The sequence below is a fragment of the Pleuronectes platessa genome, chromosome 7, assembly GCF_947347685.1.
Source record: "Pleuronectes platessa chromosome 7, fPlePla1.1, whole genome shotgun sequence".
In the NCBI taxonomy this organism is placed as follows: domain Eukaryota; kingdom Metazoa; phylum Chordata; class Actinopteri; order Pleuronectiformes; family Pleuronectidae; genus Pleuronectes; species Pleuronectes platessa.
This window is the reverse complement of record NC_070632.1, coordinates 23605423-23625558: the sequence shown is the minus strand read 5'-3', so window position 1 is coordinate 23625558 and position 20136 is coordinate 23605423. Positions and strand designations below refer to the sequence as shown.

Sequence of the window (20136 nt, the reverse complement as noted above, 5' to 3'; positions counted from 1 at the left end):
TGTGTGATGTCACCCTCAGACTAAAGACAGACATGAGCCAGGAGGTCAGGAGTTCCGACAGGTTCATATCCGATGGGCAGGTCAGTGTGGAACAAAGTGTATTTGGACTTTATAGACAAATGTTAGGAACAGGTGTGACATGGTCCAATGAAAAAAAGAGTTTGAGTGATTCTTAAATAAAAGTTTTGCTGTCTGAGTCGATTGGAGCAACAGTGGCTACTTTGGCAGATGTAGACCTTTACAATCCAAAACAATCTGCCATTAACAAACATTGTGTTTTAGCAATGAGATCAGTGCGGACTACATTATGAGTCTGATGATATGTCTCCCTCATTCGTTATTTGGACAGAAAATGAGAAACACTGCAAGAAAATGTAGAATGTGTGAACAGAAATACCTGCAGGTTTTCTGAACAGTCACACGATGGCGCTGCTGATCTTCGAGTCTGTGACCAGATGTTGCAACGCCCTCTTATTGAAGACCGAGTTTTATATAGTGCTTGTGGAGAATGACCTAAGAGCTGATAGTGTCTTGTATTATAATGTGGTGATTATCATATTTAAAACTTTAAGATATAGAGTAAATAAATATAATTTTATATCAATATAGCAACCACTGATAACTGAACCTTTGCTTACATTTAATACAATACATTTTTCAACTCTCATGTTAAAATGTTTCCTTTGTGACTGATGCAGAACATAATCATAGACTTACATTGTGAAGCGGTTCTTAAAAGCAAGATAAATAAATTATAAATTAAAGTATATATATTTGTAAAAGATAAACGATCACACATAGTTAGGATATGTTGTAATAATATTAAATTAAGAGAGTTAATGAGTGGGGGGTATGTAAAAACCATCATTACATTTAAAGTAAAATCATAGCTGCAGTAACCGTTCATAAAGGCTACAATTACAAATGTTTTGTCTTTATGTAGTCTAAATGCAGAACAAAATATAATGTTTTCTTGTACTGCACTCAAATTACCGTATGTATGAAATAAAATGATTCATTCATAGGACTAAATTGCACACAACCATTCAATAAATGTACATTCAAAACATGTTTTTGTATAAATAAGCAGGTTCATTTATTTGTCATTAGACTGTCACTCATTTTTCAGATGTATAAATATAAAGTTTAAACATTTTCACAACAAACAGAAGCACATACAGACAGAAACATTAAATACATAATTAATACTTTCAGTTGGAACAAATCAGCTCTTATTTACATAATATGTACAGAAACAGAAAAATGGTCCTCCGCTGCAGTGAATGAAAATGATAAACGAAATCCCTTTAACACTACGTTTCCTCCTCTAATACTTTAATCGTCTAATCTGTGGGATTTACGTGTCTGTAGAAGTATTTTTTTATTAAGTATTAAAGTTTTACTACAGATATCTATTGTATAATCTGGTATGTTTTAAATAAATCATATAATAATTGTAATTCTTTTTTTCCTGAGGGAATTGAACAGCTGGAGCAGTTAGAACTTCAGATGGACGAATGTGGAGGAATGTAAATGGATGGTCTTTGGCCTCCGTCCATCAAATAGAATACACAGGAAGAAAAATCTATCTGAACGACCCAGCTGAGCCTTAAAATAGTGTTTTTATAAATTAAAATTAAAAAATACAACAATAATCAATCAAGAAATGTTTGCAAAAACTACATTTTCCAGCATTCAAGTGGTTTGAGCTCCAGTCTAGTCCACTTATACTACCAGGAAGGGGAATCTGTGGGACAAACAAGCTCAGCTATGGAAAGTCATTGCTGCCACAAAAAAAAAATGCACATTGTATATGGAGTCAACATTACAACTGGCTATGCATCTCCACTCACATTTTTGCATTTTTGTCACTTATTGTATTTTGAAGTGAATCCACTACCTTATAAGTTGACATGAAAAAGCAATAGAGACCGTCTCTCTTGTAATTAATATTTACAATATAATTGCAATTATTATTTGACACTTAAATATGGAGCTGTTATTTTTGTCATTCCTTATTTTAGAGCTATTGAATCAAGATTTAAGAATACACTTGTTTGCTCTTTAGATGCCTGTTTTAAGAGCTTGTAACTATGTCCCATGATCTTCATCAATGCATGGAGCATGCTCAGTGTATATTAAATCTATTAATAAGATCTATAAAATATCAAAGTCTGTTTATTGATTGAGAAATAGATGGGGCTTAAAAGCCCAAACAGGGGTCAGTAAGTGGGCCATAGATTATTTTTTTCTCTTTTTAAATGATGCACTACTAATAAACCTTCATACCCATCTTTTCTTTTTTTTTTGACAAGAATGAGCTTCCATATTTTGATCTAAAGGAAATAACAGCAAATGTGGAGGGATGTTAAGAAAACTATAAAATCTTAACAAGTGATGCAAACAGGGTGTTAAGTGTGTATGTGTGTGTTGGTGTTGGTGTTGGTGTTGGTGTGTAAAGATCTGATGCTGATTTTTACGAGTGGACTGTGTGAGAGGATGTGAATTGTCTCAGGTTTGAGGGTCTATAGGACTTGGTAGATCAGGTTGGGGTCCTGGCTGGCAGTCGGAGAGGGGAGCCGAGGGGGTCCGGGTGCTGCTGTCTCCCCCGTCTGGTCGCCTGGCGGGGACCCAGGGCCGTCCGCAGCCGGCATCAAGCTGTTGTTGTCAGTGGAGATTCGCTCCACAATGCTGGACAGACAGTCGAGACTGGAGACCACCGATCTGCGGTCACTCTTCTGACCACCTGCAGATAAAACCAAAAACACTAGAGTTAATACTTCAGTTATGTTTTCATCCAAAATGTGGGTTGAATTAGTTTTAATGCTACATAACAAAAAATGGGCACTTGCAAAAACAAGAAACAATTTGGTGATCTTACTTATTGATTTATAAATCAGCCTACAGTAATAATTCAAACAAATGAAAAGAATCTGTTCAAAAATGAGTTCATCTCAAACTAATTTTGGTCCATAATTGAATGTGTGAAATTTAGGATGATAGTTATAATAAAAATAAGACAATCTAGTACAAATCAGACAAAAAATTTGGAATGAGGTGGTTCATTATTTGAATAATTGATTACAAGTGGCCTGCTAGCTGGTTATGGGCCTTTGCTCTGTGGATTCTTACCGTTTGCAGTCTGGGAGAAATAAGTGCTGCTATCATAACCTCCTCTCCTGTTGGACTGACAGGTCGGCCCGTTAAAATCCGTCTGAAGGAAGAAACAGAGAAACTGCATCAGGGAGGACTCTCCACAATAACTCCAGTCAAACACACAGTGATAATCTGACTAGGACTGTATCAGTGTTGAAAAAATAATAGATATAAAGACAATACCAAAGGTTAAGTGAGAAACAAAAAGGTAGAATAATTCCAATTTAGCACAGAAACCCTAGAGAGTTATAAATATTTAGTTTATTTCGTTCTTTTTCAAAAAAAATTTTTTTGTTTAGTTTTCCTGAAATGGATCGAAAAAATACTCATCGTATTAACTAATTATTAACTAATGACCAAACTAGATCAAGCTACAGTCCCATGTGTCAGAACCAGAAATTGAAATACAAAAATGGGTTAAATAATTAAATTAATGTAGGTAATAAATAAATAAATGAATTAATATACGAGGTTAAATTTCATCTAAACACATTTCACATTTATTCAATCTATGCCCCTCTTCAATAAGTTTCTTAACATTTAATTGCAATATAAAAAGCAAAAAACATGAATAAAATAAAATACCCCTTTTAACAAAGAGAGTCTGCGGTGGTTATGTATTGTTACATTTGTCCTATTAACGCTCTAACGAAATACAAACATGTTGGTGTTTAAATTAAATGTGTGATGTGACGATTTCTTTCTGTATTCTAATCGTACAGGGAAAGCTACTGAAGTAAAAGAAAATCGTGTGTGTTGTGAAACGAAACGATGGATCCCCGTATGACCCAGATGACAGATAACTACATAGTTATGAAGAGGAGCGAGAAAACGGTGGCTTGTGTGGTTAAATGCATTTTACACGGGGATATGAAAACCGGCATGTGGAACGCGTGGAAAGTGTGTGGTCAGAGCTAACGAAAATATGAAGACATATTTCAACAGTAAATACAAATGGCTAACAAAAAGAGAATAACACGTCCATGCGTAAAGACTCGCTGGAGAAACTCGTGGACATATTCCCTCCAGTCTGAGCGCACACTCACTCCCCCTTAGTCACACCTGTCAGTCCCTGAACTCACCATGCCGTCGGAGCAGTTGGAGCGGGGGCTGGAGGCGTCCGAGTCCCCGCTGTAGGGCTCCATCACCGGGTAGAAACCGTCGTCCTGGCCGCCGCCGCGCAGCAGCGCCTGCAGGGACTCGATGTAGCTGATGGCGTTGCGCAGGATCTCCACCTTGGGCAGCCGCTGGTTGGGGTTGGCCGAGGTGCAGCGCTTCAAGTTCTCGAAGGCGTCGTTGACCTTGCTGAGCCGCCGGCGCTCCCGCATCGTGGCCGCCTTCCGCCGGTCCGCGTTGGTGGTCTTCCGCTTGCAGGCCTTGCAGGCCCAGAGTAGGCAGCGGCCCGCCTGGTGGTGCCCGCTGGGGGCGCGGACGTGCTCGTCGTCCTCCCCGTCGCCGTGGTGGTGGAGGTGAAGGAGGGAGGACGGCGAGGAGGAGGAGGAGGAAGGGGAGGATGAGGATAAAGAGGAGGAGTCGTCCGGCTTCAGCAGGCCCACATGGACCAGCCGCGGGTCCAGGTCCTCGAAGAAGTGCATGTCGCTGGTGTTGAAGCAGGGGTCATCATAGAAATCATCAGCCGCGGGGATGGGGAAAGAGATATCCGACAGCTCCATAGTTCAGTCCCCGGCACACCAAGGAGGAAGACAAATCCAGTGGAAGACACAGGGAGTCTTGAGATAGAGACACAAGCAGGAAGAGGAAGAATTGGCAGAAGACAGTGGTGCAGGCTGAGTGGTTTCAGGGGGAATGTTATGTCCTGTCACAAACTGGTGTGTCTCCTAGCTGTCTACTTGGACCACTTTATACCTGGGGCAGCCGGGGGGGCGGGGACCAGGCGACCGTGTCCACTGGGGTCTGCCCAATCAGCGGCCAGCGGGAGGGGTTTACAACTTCACGGTAATTAGTGTACAATTACCCCTAACAGCGCGGGGGGGGGGGGGGGGGGGGGGGGGGTGCACACACATGTGGACTGCCTCATACTGAGGACACATAACGTGCTTATTACAATCCCTGCACAGTACAACACGGTGTGTTTGTTATTCTCTGATACAATTTATTATTCCTCAGAATCAAACATAGTTTATTCATCCCGGTGGGAAATTTGGTAAGTGTTAATGTAGTTGTTCATTAATCCATTAGATGTTCATGTTTAATGCTGCAATCTTTTTTAAAGAATTGTTTCCCTGTAAAAAAATAAACACAATTTAACAAATGAAGTTGAACATTGATGAAATTTGATGGATAAAATATACACTATTTTATTGGCTGTTCTATTTATTTTTTTTAAGACAGCATGTCGTTTAAAATTGAAACTTAAATCTATAAACCTACCTATTAAAAATAAAGTGGGCTAAATAGTACATATAACCAAACGAACAAGAGTAACACTTAAGTAATAGGAGGCATATAACCTAATCCTAAATCTTATTTTAGTGTAACCCCCATTAAGCCATCAAAGGCCGTCTAAAGATATATGTTTTTATTTTTTGATACATTCAAAATACACTGAAAATAATTTAGCTTTGAAAGTGTTAACTGACAGCACTTTATATTAAAACCCGTGTACGCTGTGAAATTATCATCATTGTCGCAGATGTGTTTTAACCATTTATTTAAAATGTATTTACATTTTCTACTATTTACTAATACTAAATAATCTAAACTTAAAGCTCTCGTCAAATAAAGTAAACTGGAATCAAACTTTAAAGGTTCAGAGTGTAAAATGTAGTGGTGAAGTTGCATGCTGCAGCTGAACACCCCTGACCTCCCCCTCCCCTTCCAAACATGAAAGAGAACCTGTGGTAGCATTCAGTTGTCATAAAAATTCAAAAGCTGTTTAGTTTGTCCAGTCTGGGCTACAATATAAAACATGGCTGCCTCCATAGATAAGCCCGCTCTGGATGTAAATATTAAGTTTTAGAAAGGGCCCATTTTAGGGTAAAGAAAACAGAGATTTGTAAAATTTAGATGAAACACACTAGTGAAAACGTCACTATGGATACACTTTTATTCAGTTTCTCCCAATATATCAATGTCACCTATATCTTACACACTGAAGCTTTTTAAAGGGATAAAGAATAACACAATAATTATGTATCATAAAAATTTTAATCTTAAATTCACATCTAATAATGTGCTCTGATGAGGTTTCAAGGATTTAATTGTAAATGCATTTCTATTATCGCAACTGGAACGAAAATAAGTTCTTTTTGAGTTCATGATCCTCCCCAGTTCAGACTGTGAAGTAAGAGATGCTTCACATGTGGACGAACATCCCACATCCAAACTAAGCTGAAACGCCTGTGGGCTCTGATCATATTCAATGACTTCACACAGCCAAACGCCATTTTTAAAGAGTGTTAATACTACATGAAAGTGTGAGCGTGGTAATCAAGTGGACATGTCATTGAGTTTAATTTTAGACCTGAGTGTTTGTGTCTCTGTGCGTGTGCAGTCAGAGAGATTCCCTCCTCCTCTCTGGCCTGCGGCTCTCAGCTGTCAGCACAGCACCCACCATCCACACGCGTTCACAGGCAGATTGGGGATTTTCTCCGAACATGCAGCGAATTTTGCAGATCGGTGTCGTGCAGCTGCAGCTGCGGTGATATGCAGCTGGAGGGCGCTGCAGAGCAGAGCACTGAACTCGCCGCAGACCTTAGCAGAGGTTTGCTCTTCAGTCTTCTTATGAACCATCCACTCGACCTGTGCCAGTCAGGGGTGACAGATGGTTAGAAGCTCTGCTCTGTGGATGTCGCACAAAGTATTCAAACCCTCCACTCATAGGATTATCGCTATAACTTCAAATTGACTGACAGGACTTTTAACGCAAGGCCTGACCCCTGACAACTAAATAACTAACAACTAACAATCAAAAGTTGTGGACACCTTTTGCTCATAATAATGTTTTTGTTATATCAATGTTAAGTTCAACACACTTTTTTATGCATAATTAAGACATTTAATAATAATAATGAAATAATAAATGTATAAAATGTCAAATGGCTTGAAGTTACGGTAAAATACCAAATAATATTTTCTTTATTTTCAAACATGAGAGAAAACACTGATGAACACAGTTTCTTCCACTTCCACTTTATTATAAATTGCACAACAAGTCTGAACCTATTGAGAATCAAGTCAGCGGTAGTTTACAAACTTTTTCAATACATCCGGACTTCTGAAGCTCTGTCGAAATAATCAAAAGTCAAGAAACAAAAGTTTAAGATTCAAAAGTAAATACACTTGGGGCAAATAATTAAAAAAAAGTAAATTATCTGTTGGAATACACACATTCAAAGATGTGAGTGGCAGTTTACGTGTTTCAAAACCCTGTATTGACCCTTCGCAACTGGCTATAAGTACATTTGGGAAACATTCATAGAACTCTGAATTATTAAGTTAAACTAAACCTTGTGTACAGGGCCTGGTTATCATCATCCAATATGCAACTACAAATCTGAGATTAAAAAATTATTGCTAAAGCTGCCGTTGAAGTTAGGTGCTGTTTCCATGTTTGTCGGTCAAAAGGTTTTCAATTAAAAATTCCTCAAAGGATAGAGTTAAAAATATATAGTGTTACTACAAAAAATTTGGAAAAATTTACATTATATTCACTTAGCTACCACAAAAGAGAGCCAAAAATATATATATATATATAAGCAATGTAATTAAAATAAATTTGGCATGGATATACATTTTTCAACTTTTATGGAGATAGGCTAACAATCCCCCCTGCTTTCAGTCTTTGCTTTAAGCTAGGCTAAACACCTTCTGGACTTATTTCTGCACTGAGCAAAAATGCAGCTCCTGAAATATCACACAAAATGTCAGATTTCTATTCAGAGGCGACGAGTATCATTCAGTATACCAGCCATGTCCTCCTTTAAGGTGAAGCAGATTGATCATCTGGTGAGTTCTTCCTGAAGCTCATTCAGGATATACTCCCCAAACCCTCTCGTTTGGTCACTGGTGCAGCCGATCCGACGGGCACTGGTGAGCAGGTCGCCTAATAGTTTGAGACGGTCAACCCGCGGCGCCAAGAAGTGGCTCTTCACAACGCTGGCAGTGTGCGGGTCCCCGTGCTCGCGGGCCAGCTGGCTCAGCTCCACCAGCGCGCCGGCCTCCTCTCTGAGCTGGAGCAGCAGCAGCTCCAAAGCTGGTAACACGGCACAGACCGCCTCATAGCCCGGTTTCTGACAATCAAAGACACACAACTGCCATGATAAGATTTCATGTTATCACTTTCTGGACAACCCTCATCTGTCAAACAAGTAAAAAATTTTAAATCTCCCGGCCAATTGACGGATTCAGTAGGTTTTAGCACTGGAGCTTCCCAATTCTTGCAGTAATTTAAAGTTTACTTATGTAACCTTATGATTGAAAGACAAACGTTGGCCTTGGAGTTTCTGTGTATGAAATTCAAACATTGGAGACTGAAACTGAGCCGGTCATGATGGAATTTGGGCTATTGAATATTGAACAGTAACTTTTACTGAAAATAATTATTTGAATGATTATGATATGTATATGACCACTGTACATGGGGGGAAAGGTGTGTGAGTTGTGAATCACACTCCCAGGGAGGTGAACTGAAGGCTACAAGGTAGGATATGCACCTACAACATACCTGCAGAAGTTTAAACAGTATAAACTTTCTTTTTTGTCATGCTGCAATGAAAAAGTGAAGGTTGACAGACTTTCTTCATAATTGACAATCAATTGAAAACCAGCCTGATTTGACCCACTTTTACTTGTAGTGCAGTGACAATAAATCTCATAATGATTAGATTTGTTTCCTGACCATATTAAGCATGTCATTTGTTTGACCTAAAAATAAAATTGCCAGGATGCACAAATCAACAGGATGCTTCATAATGTAACTGCATGAAATGGAGTGTGAAGCTGAATCAAGCTGAGAAGTAAAAGGACTCTGAGACATTGTGTTGTCTTAGGTACCCTGCACTAGAGAGACGGATAACGAGGTGTCCCAAAATGCTGCTGACTGGGCCTGGGCCTCAGTCCTGAAACGATTTTACACGACTCATAAACCCGGGGCGGTGGTCGGAGGCCACGCTGCGACGCGCCAGTGCCACCGCCGAAGCTGTTGGCCATCTGGAAACACCATCAGCGACCACAGTCTCTGCCGCTGCATTAATCTCGCCAATTTTCCGGAACTGGTGGGGGGGGGGGGTGTACGACCCAACCGGCTTACGGCCAGAGCCAGGGGCAGGTCTTTAGGGGTTTAACCTCCCTCCCTCTCTACCTTCTCCTCTGGCCTCTTGGTATCTTAACCCAGCCCCCTCACCCACTCCTGCATCGGCCCAAATGAAGTGCTTCGCTCCAAAATGAGATCTCTGCCATTTGGAGAAAAAAAAGAGACACAGAGAGACAGAGAGACACCTGCTCTGACAAAATGACGGATAGCTCAGGAGGAAAAATAAATCCTCATGATGGGACATTTAAGGGGAAACATGAGGTTGCTGGTGGTGTAAAACGAGAAGGCAGTTACAGACTGAAGCTCTTCTGTCCCTCAGATAAAGTTCAAATCATAAATTTTGTCTCAAAATGGATCCACAAATCAGCTCTTCACAGCAGATCATCTGCACGCCCCCGACGAGCCCACCCCCGCACAGCTGAAGTGTCTGTGGACAACAGATGCTCTTGACCCTGACCTCTGACTAACCTATGTTTTACACAGTACACTTACTCAAATACTGCACTTAAGAACCATTTATAAAGTACTAGTACATTTACCCAACAGCTGGAACGACTGGTTACTTTACAGTTAAATATTTTACCCACGAAGCATACATGCATCTTGGAATATGTGATGTCTTGTTATAGATGTCAAACCCAACAGTATAAGCTAAGAAACAAGATAAACTCATCAACCAACTAAAACCTAGTGTTTACGCACACTCATAGAGTTCACTTCGCTAAATGTTTCTGGTTTTTTTTCATTAAGAAAGTAATAAAATAATTCCTATATCGACTTCTTTGCCAAGATCTGAGTCAACATTTTATGAGTTGGTCCATGTCCCATTCTTCCACAAAATTTTGGGCAGGCAAGACTAACTAAAAAGCCAACCAACCAACCAACCAACTAACGATCAGGGGTAAAAACACAACCCTACTGGGGCCATTCTTCGTAATCTAGCCACAATAATTCAATTCAATTTTATAACACATATTCATATTTTTTCTCTACAAATAACTTTCACATAAAACATCCGAAAAATTGTGCTACACTTGTTGGAATGTAGGTAATCATTTGGGAAAGTTTCATGGTGAAAACTATTGGATTAATTAACTATTTACTAAATTTAAGATATTCATTTCCCATTAATTTCCTCCATCAAAGTTTAAAAAGTCTGAGTCTGGAACCAGGTCGACCAGCTACGAGGTGACTAGAGCAACAACAAAAAAATATATATAGGCACAGAACAGTGTAGTTATATATTGTCATTTGTATCTTGTATGTATGTCTAGCGTTTATTATAGTGTATAGTGTGGTAACCTTGTCTAGTAAGTAGTGTAGTGGAATTTTGTGTAACCATGTTTTAAGCCGAAATGTCCACTCCCGGAAGTGGTGATGCTAGCGGACGTAGCCACACGATGGTGGGCCAGAGGGTCCGTGAACACACCTCAGAAGAGGCTATCAGAGGACATTAATGGATGGAGTCATCTTATCGTGATAATTACCATATAAGGGCTGAAAATCAAAATCTCGAGTTACTGAATCGGAAACCTTTTTGATTTGATTTTTTGACATCATTGATGGAGCAATGGTTGAAAAATAATTACAAACTCTTCCTTCCTGAAACTTCTCACCTGGATATCTTTGCCGCAGTATTTGCCCCCCCCCTCTCAGCCAGGTAGCCCAGCATAGCCTCGGCCTCAGTTTGCTGCTTCAGCGCCTCCTGGTGGAAGAAAGCAGATACGCGAGGCAGGGCAACGTCATCCCTCTCAAACGCACTGGCCTGAAGGAGACAAAACAAAGGCCTCACACAGAGTGACACTCACATGGCCATGTCTCCAGACTTCTTTCTTTCCCTCCCGCACTTGTGACTTGTGTTTTTGGTCCTTCTTTTACACATATTCATGAGCATAACGGTGACTTGATAGTAGACAGACGTAACACTGCACTGATCAAAAGTAACTTTATGTGCTGAAAGGGATTATAGCAAAAACCAAAGCCCTTTTCAAACTGAGTATGTCGAAAAGACAAGCTGCCTTGGTCTACAGACTCTCAGAAAGAGAACCTCCACATGACTGAATCTCAAGGACAGAACCAGTAAGTCCTTTGCTGCTCACTCAGTATACCAACGATGCACCATTCCCTGGCTCTTGTCTCATAGGCTGATTCCTAATGTCCACCATCCTCTGGATTTACTGCTCTTGCATTTTGTCGAAGGATCAGTTCATTTGTTGTGTGTCCATCGTCATCATGTTTGTGACTTTACTAACGTTAGAACCTCAGTTGTTCATGGATATAAAATAATTATTATATTTATTATTATTATAACATCCTTAAATATCACATTTATTATTTTTCATTGTAACAACAAGTTTGTCACAGCTTAAATTTGATAGTTACACAACTGTTACTGTCCTCCCCTCTCTTTACTCCCTTCTTCGACCCCCCCCCCCCCCCATCAACATCAATTGAGGCCCCTTACACCAGCCTAGAGATTATAAATCCAAATTATCCAGCCAGATCATGTTCTGTCTGTGCAATATGAAACCATATCACATCAATAAACCTGAACAACATGACTAAACACAGTTTTAAGATTAAATGTGGTACTTATTTGTGTTTAAAATAATTATTCATAATATATTGATATTTGTTTTGTTTCACATTCATATTACTATTGCTCATTGAGCAAAGTCCCCACCACAACGGAACGTTTGAGGCCTTGTAGATTTGAATAAAGAAGTGTATGCAAATCTTCAGAGGGAAGGTGAGAAGAGGTTAAAGCTTCTTTTCACTTTTTCTTATCCAAGGGTTGAATTTCATTTGATTATTGTGAAATTAATGCAATTTTGTTTGGGAACAAATATCTAACACCACCTTTAGTAAGACAAGCAATCCTGTCATATCAACTGGTGGCTGAGGACATTAGTGCTGCTCTCACATTTTACGAATAAAATGGGATAAAATAACCTTTTGATAAATGACAATATTTACAGATACTGGAGGAAAGTGTTTCTGTTTTGCATTTCCTCTTACTCACACGTATCTATTTATATATATTTTTTCTACTTTGGCAGAAATCCCAGCCACGGTCCTCAGGATGTGTCCCCCGCAGCAGAGCAGGCTTCATGAGGACGGGAGTGTCTCCTACCTGCTCGGGTGCGCTCTGCACTGTGGCAGGCTGCTCTTCAGCTTCTTCCCTGGGGGCTCGGCCATGTCCCCACCCGGACACACAGAGCGCTGGCCCTGTACTGGGACAGGCTGCGATGACAGGCTGCGGAAGATCGAGCGCATACAGATCCAGGTGATAAACTCACGCCTCTGGAAAAAGAGCAGGAGCAGCGTGTCTTTCCCCCGCAGACCTGAGCCCCAGAAGCGGATAATTTTAGCCCGCACGCGTCAACTGTTTCCCGGTCAGCTGCTCAAGTTCATCCGGGGCGTCTGAGCTGCAGCCATGAAAACAAGAAATGTTATACAGCAGTGCAAACGTCTTATCGAAACAACCAGTGATGGAGCCACCAGTCTCCTGTTTGATTTATTCTGTTTTAGTTGAAAGTCAAAGTGCTAAAAGTTTTCAGATAAGAAACAGAATAGAAGAGAACGTCCTTTCTTTTGACTTGAATTTTCTTCATCCCATCAAGAGGACTTGTGTCTCCACTGACGAGTTAACCGGCCCTAATGAGATTATAATTTGTGCCTCTTGAGGTACCAGTTCATCGTAAACATCCATTTAAAAAATAAAAAATAATAATATAATAATATATCTAGCACAGTCCAAAACCAGTTACAAGGGGATTCACAAAACAAACTAGGCTGTATTTGGGAAACTAGCAAATCATGGAAAAGTCAGATCATTCGCAGCGGTGCCATAAAACACCAGAGATAAAAGAAGAAAAACGGAACAATAAGAAAAGCTAGTTTAACAAACATCGATCAGTCTGTCTGACTGTCTGTCTGCAGAGTTTGGGACTTGTTACCTTCATTATTGGTACAAATTGAAGCGCTTTGGGGGTGGTGCAGTGTGCTTTCAGTCTGTGGACCAAGTTTAACATGGCTGCATTCAGATCGACAGTGAACCGGGAGTTTAGGGAATATCCCTACACCCATCTCCCTGTACGATTATTGACCCATCCAGATCGAGATCAATTAGAACCATCCGTACTTTTGTGAGTTTTCATCTCGGTGGTGGTATAAGGTGAGGGTTCTCCACTAGATATAGGTAAACATAGCCAAAGTGGAGCTCAGGCAGGGATGTCCATGTTTTTCCTTGTTTCTTTTAATAAACACTCCAGCGAGGACTGATTGAAGTAAATTGAGCTCCTTCACCATATTGGACTGAGACCAATATATTGACACAACCTCCAGCACACAAACAATACAAACATATTTATGTTGTCGAACGTTTTGAGGAGGACTCACTAGTAAAGTTCCATATCATCGACACAGAACAAGAGAACATGCAAGTTCAAAACGATAAAACACAACATTTAAAGACAATAAAAATTATAAACTCTAAAAAGGCTGGTGCAATAATGTGAGTTTTGAATCACTTTTTAAACTGTGGCACTAATTCTGCATGGTCTGATGTTGAGGGCGGGTTTGTTCCTCAGTGTGGGAGCTGGAGCACGATCCCGTTTGTTTAAAGTCTGGATTATTGGGCTTTTTACAACATTTGATTAGGTGATCTCAGACGTCCTGGAGCAGAGTAAGGAGTTCAATATTATGAAATGTAAAGTGGAGCCAAACCTTCTAGTGATTTATAAGTGACTAATAAAATATGAGTTCTTAGGTGGAGCCAGTGCAGTTCAGGACTGATGTGAAATGTTCCTTGTACGTTAAGTGTTTGTAAAGAATACTTGCTGCTCCACCACAACATATGTCTAAAGCACATGCACACCTAGATCCCTTCCATTTAAACCAAAATGTACTGCTGTTTCTGATCAGCATATTTTGCTAAGGGAAAGCACTACACTGCCTAACAGAGCTGCTAGCATAGCTATAAGACACGATTAGTCTTTTATCAGTTTTATGTAATGGGATGCACAATGTAGCCATGACAGTTTACCTTCTGATACCTTGAATATAAGTGAGCAACCAGCTACAGTAAAAAGCCAAATTAAAAGAAAAAAAGACCTCAGTTTATTTATTTATTCCAGATCAGCCAATACAGCAGACTACACCAAAATCCTTATGGGCTAGTTTCAGTTAGTTACGTTAAATAAATCAGGCTCGTGTTCAATTTACATGTTTCAAAGTGTATGTAGAGAAACAATGGAATTGAACTGTCTTGAACTGATTTGATCAAATTATGATAAGTTTAAATAAAATTGAATTTAATCATATTCTAAAACCCTGCTGAATCTAAACAGCTTTAATCCAAATGAACAAGAAACCGTCAGCAAGGAAACAACATACGCTGATTTACAGTAGTAAATATAGTTTATTATGATTTTAGAAGTTATGATAGTGACATTAGATCATCAGCTGACACTAATGAACCTTCCTGTCTTCTCTCTGTCACCGATCAGCTGGCCGTCATCAGTCGGTTCTCCTCAGTGGACCCTGGTTCAGTGTTAACCCCTGGTTCTTCCTCAACTCCTGTTTCAGCTCAGCTCCTCCAGGCAGGATGAGTGACGGGAGGGGCTGGCGGCTCCACGGGGGGTCAACTGGTCCAGGAGGGAAGAAAGGGCGACTGTAACCCTTGACACGACCCCCCTTGCCTCAGTAATCACCTGGGCCGGACTTTGCTGTAACAGATTACAGACATACTGCAGGGGGTCAGTCACCTTCCACCAGGTGAAGCTGTGCAGGAGGCCAGTTTGGCAGAGGACCGGATACTGGGACGCATCCATCTGTGCTCCTACTCTGCTGCTGTCACACGTCATCCACCCTGATGGGTTTCTGCTGTCTATGGTGACTCTAAAGTAAAACATGTTGTTTCTAACTCCGAGAGCAGGAAGACACGTGGATAAATAAGTTTTATGAAGTGACAGTGCTGTAGTATTGTGCCATTTTCCTTAGGTTTACAAGTGCAGTGTCTGTTCTACGTCATGGGAACACTGCTCGTGTGTGCAAATGCTCGGAATGATTTATTTTCATGGAGGTCCTCCTCAATCAGACCCACAATATAATGTAGCTGGTTTATTATGTGAGTGATGGAAGGTCACTTTTCCAATTGAAAGCTCTGTACAAAGCATGGGAGTAACAAAATGATATTTGAGCCATTAAAGACTATTTGCTAAAGAGGAGGTGGCTCTATGAAAGATGTTGTCATAACGGAGATCTGCACCTAGGACACCTGTGACTGTCTGTGTCAGTCCAATATGGTTAGATAATTATCAAAATGATCTGGCAGGACAGACAGCCGCAGGCAGCCAGTTGTTGACCGCTGCTGTAGTTTAGCGGGAAGTTTAAGAAGACATGTTGAATGTGGTCCACCGATTGGAGCCCCACCGCCCCACTGACTGCTACAGAGCACTGTTCTGCTGTTTATTCAAATGTTATTAATATTGAACGTATGACACTTCCAAATTCTACACTGCACTTCTCTAGACCACTAAGAATACTCTTGCCAAGTGTGAAGCTGATCTGATGAATGGTTCACACAAGATTCCACATCCGACCGATATTTTTCGGAATTAAAGGTAGATGGAAACACGGTAAAAATGTATTTATTCGAAATGAGTCAGTGGGCTCTAACCTAAGCTTCTGTTCAGGTGTGTGGAACAGAACAACAGGGAATCAAAATGAAAAAAAATATATATATATATTGATATTTTATGTAGTAACAGGAGTACAAAAATGTAGGTATTGTTATGTGACGACAGCTCCTTGTGAACTGTGACAAACTGTGTTAACACTGACACTCTCTCCTCTTCACCTCTCTTGTTTCTGTTACTGTCTCATCTGTCTGTCCCACTCTTCTCTTCTCTTCTCCTCATAAGAAGGATGTGTCAACCTGAATGTGAACAAATCTCCTATTATTTGACGTCATGATCAGATCATGAAGACACGTCTTATATATCGGTTTATTTTATTCATAGTCTCATCTGATTATTTCAGATCAGATGTCACAGAATTAAACCTTCACAGTAATCTACTATTTCATCACATATATGCCAAATGCTCTTCATCACCTCCTCCAAAGAAGTTTTGTTTTTGTTTGTTGTGAGCAAAATTACAAAAAACAGTAAAACATGAAATGCCATGAAATATGTGGAATGGGTCAAGGAATAACCCATTATAATTTTTTTATACAATGAGATAAACAATAGTAAGACAATGATCAGTGGAATTTTCCATTACAGTCTAAATTTAATACATTTTCTCTATATGGTAGGAATATACTGTATGATTTGGGGCTGTCCCTGATGAAAGGTGGCCAACTTGTAAGAAATAAGGTGATATGCTTGCTCGTGGTGCCAAACCGGTTGTAATACAATGCACTATGAGAGGTTCAAAGCGTCAGTGTCAGAAATTTAGCAACTTACTCTGACCCACGTCTACTAGACAACCAATAGGAATGCAATATGAAATGAAGTTCATTGCGACACCAGTATCAAGCCAAATTAAATATTTGGATACAAAGCATTACTTTTTTAATGCAGATGGATGATGCACACTGTTTTTATTCTAGTCTTGATTCATAGCCCTATATTTCAATATCATTTATCATTGAGCCTACATCTATCTCTAGCCTCTTTTCCACTGGTCTACAAACCCACTCACTTACTAACATCGGGCTTTTGTCTGCAATGGGAATGGATCAAATCGACATTCAGTCCCGTTTGACACTGCACATGTATCTGCAGTGGACACAAATTGTTATCGGTTCTGATCAAAACAGATGGAAAACGAGATACCCAGGTGAACGCACCAACCCGACAAATAGGAAGGTGAGAGAGCATGAGAGAGCATGAGAGAGAGGTTTTTAGTGCCTTTGTGACATTTAATCTGACGTACCAGGAAGAAAACAGAAGCAAAAACAAGAGTCAATCTTCTGCATTAAAAAGACAACAATCTGCTAATTGTGTTGTAAAAGAAGTATTACCTACGGTGGCCCTGAGAGCTCAACGAACAGCAAGTTAAGAAAACACATTCAAGTTAAGAAAACACATGCAAGTTGACAAAACACTTGCAAAGTAAGAAAACATCTTCATCAATTTCACAACACAACACAACACATTACAGAAACGCGCAGCAAATAGACAAACGCCCTGCAAATAGACAAACGCGCTGCAAATAGAGAAAAGCGCTGCAAGTAGAGGAGAAAACACAACGGAAGTGTTTCCAGAGGACAGCTAAAAGTGATGGACACTGCTGTCACAAAAACATCCAATACACCATACAAATTCGGTTCCACACAGGGTTCAGCCACCCGCGGCTCTGGAGCCGAATGCGGCTCTTCAGCCCCTCTGCAGCGGCTGTACAGTACAGTTTTGTGCATATGTTTCGCGAACGCTGAACTTAACGAATCAGTTTTCATATTATTAACGTGAACGTTACGATGAACGTGAGTGAACGTCATGTACATTTTTTAAATCATCATCGTATCAGGCCCTCATGAAATACCAGGAGCGGGCGTGTGTAGTTGCTGTTCGTTGAGCTCTCAGGGCCACCGTAATTACCTGATGTTACAATGTGACCTGCATTGACTGATAAGATTACTGAATTCTCTGAGTCTGTAGATGATGTAAATGTTTTTTGCAGAGTACTTCACACACAGGCTGAATCCTCAGAAACAATAACTAGAGTACAAACTTGAGGGTTTTTCTTTCTTTCACTATCTAAACTGCTGCAGAGTTTATATTCCTCTGCTCTTACACCCGGACACTGGTTTGTATATTCTCCCCCAGCTGAGCTTCAGATGACAGAACACGTTGATTCATGGCCCTGGAGGTCTTCTTCTGGAGGACTGTAGCAACCCGTCAACTCTACACACACACAAACACACAAACACACACACACATGCGCACATACACTGGTGTGTTGGACATTGCAGCTGTCAACAGACACTAAGATACTGTGTTGTTTTTCTCCATCTGCACAACTTGGCAGAGTTAAAGTTAAGTTGATGCAATTGACAAATACAATAGTCATTATGAACAAAAAATAAAATAGAATTGACCACAATTTCTGGATGATGTAAGCGTTCACCTTTACAGCTGTCCATCAGCTTGAAGCCTTTAATTACAGTTACTTCACTTATTTGTTATAAGGAAAAAATAAATAAAAATAAAAAAGTCACACGTCTAATAATAGAATGATTTAAAGGGGGCTGAGTAATATCAGTCAAAAGTTGATTCCATTATTGACATTTTCTCAATCAGGTTGAATAGAAGAGAGAGATTCAGAATGACATACAGTTTCACGGTCAGCCCCTTTAACGATAAAGGAATAGTTCAACATCTTGAGAAATAGAAATATTTATTCTGATGCTTCTCTCATGTCTACACAGTAAACATCATGCTACAGTATCCTGCATGTGAATGTGTCCGTGTTGTGTTAGTTTTAGAGAGTACTCGAAAAGTACTATTTATCTTGTTTGAAGATGATTGATTTTACTCTTTCGAGTTTTTACAAATGATTAAAATATAAAATTTATAAAATGATTAAATATATCATAAACTTCGGTACAGAATAGTTTCCAAAATGTGAACTTGTTTTTAAATTGTATTTAAAAGACAGAGCTCATAAATACTGTACTGTATGTGTGACTAGATCCCCCCCCCCCACACAGACACACCACACACACACACACACACACACACAAAGCACTTATTAAACCCAAAATCTGACAGCAGAGGTGTCAGCCTTCACACCTGCTGCCTGCCGTAAACCACCAACACTACAACGACTACATTGTCCTGCACTGGTGGTAGATTACTTTACACACAAACACACACACACACACACGCACACGCACACACACACACACACACACACACACTGGTGTGGATTAGCTATGGAGGCAGATCTATGCTGTGGGGACAGTGGTTTGTTGTTTTAGTGGACTAAAACAGAGTTCAGACTGAACAAAGTAAACAGCATGGAGATTATATGTAATGATATACACACTATGTGCAGATATCTGTGGTTTTACTGTATAACACTGTTATCAAGTTATGTTCAGCGAAGTCAACTTATCCTCTGTGTAAGTCAAATCTTCCTTAGCTTTTAGAAGGTGGCTCAAAATAATGGATGTCGGAGATCTTCATGATTAAACTGTAGGCCTGATTTTACTAGTAAATAGATGTTCTATTGAAATATTGTTAGTCATTTCAGAAATGTGGACAGTTTGTCTCGGAATTTGACGAAGCAGACACAAGTTAACACATCAAAAAACAAGTTAAATCAATGGATGAGGCGTAAGACCTCTTCTGAAGGCAAATGTTCAGGGAGAGATGTGTGTGAATTTGGCACACCAGCTGTGGCTGTGTGTTTGTTTTCCACTTGGCCTTTGGCTGGTCTCTGAACTCCCCAGAAACCGCAGTTATTTCTGTCTTTTGGGTCAGGGTCCTAAAATATCACCTGTTTCCCTGTCAAAAAGTCATTAGTGATTTTTTTTCTGTTTAAACCAAACCAAGAAAAAAAATTTCAGGTTTTATTTCAAACCAAGTCAATGTTATAACCGTAGGTGCAGTGGGCTGTGTTATTGCTCTGGAGCTGCTTCAGAATGATTCCTTATCATTAGTGAGTTCTCCTCAAACAGTTGTAAATATCAT

At 40.0% G+C, this 20136-nt stretch overlaps 2 protein-coding genes across 2 annotated transcripts; both read right to left on the bottom strand.

Moving 5' to 3' along the window:
* Nucleotides 1-2525: 2525 nt before the first annotated feature.
* myod1 (myogenic differentiation 1) lies at nucleotides 2526-4863 on the bottom strand. Its single transcript, XM_053427903.1, has 3 exons — nucleotides 4239-4863; nucleotides 3133-3214; nucleotides 2526-2746 (listed from the first exon to the last, which is right to left on the bottom strand). Exons 1-3 carry the CDS (start codon nucleotides 4827-4829, stop codon nucleotides 2526-2528), a joined length of 894 nt encoding a protein of 297 aa, XP_053283878.1. The 5' UTR covers nucleotides 4830-4863.
* Nucleotides 4864-7292: 2429 nt separating this feature from the next.
* Nucleotides 7293-12810, bottom strand: zgc:172145 (Ferritin light chain, oocyte isoform-like). The gene is given in 5 exon segments (XM_053427440.1): nucleotides 7293-8408; nucleotides 11047-11076; nucleotides 11079-11233; nucleotides 12114-12166; nucleotides 12564-12810. Coding segments are annotated over 5 exon segments (672 nt in total). The 5' UTR covers nucleotides 12707-12810; the 3' UTR covers nucleotides 7293-8117.
* Nucleotides 12811-20136: the final 7326 nt, after the last annotated feature.

Excerpts from the sequence above, each read along its gene's own strand:
- myod1 (XM_053427903.1), bottom strand. The coding sequence starts at position 4,829 with ATGGAGCTGTCGGATATCTCTTTCCCCATCCCCGCGGCTGATGATTTC. Across the intron at positions 3,215-4,238 it reads CCAACTGCTCCGACGGCATG|ACGGATTTTAACGGGCCGAC; the intron begins GTGAGTTCAGGG and ends TTCTTCCTTCAG. Across the intron at positions 2,747-3,132 it reads TTTCTCCCAGACTGCAAACG|GTGGTCAGAAGAGTGACCGC; the intron begins GTAAGAATCCAC and ends TTTTATCTGCAG.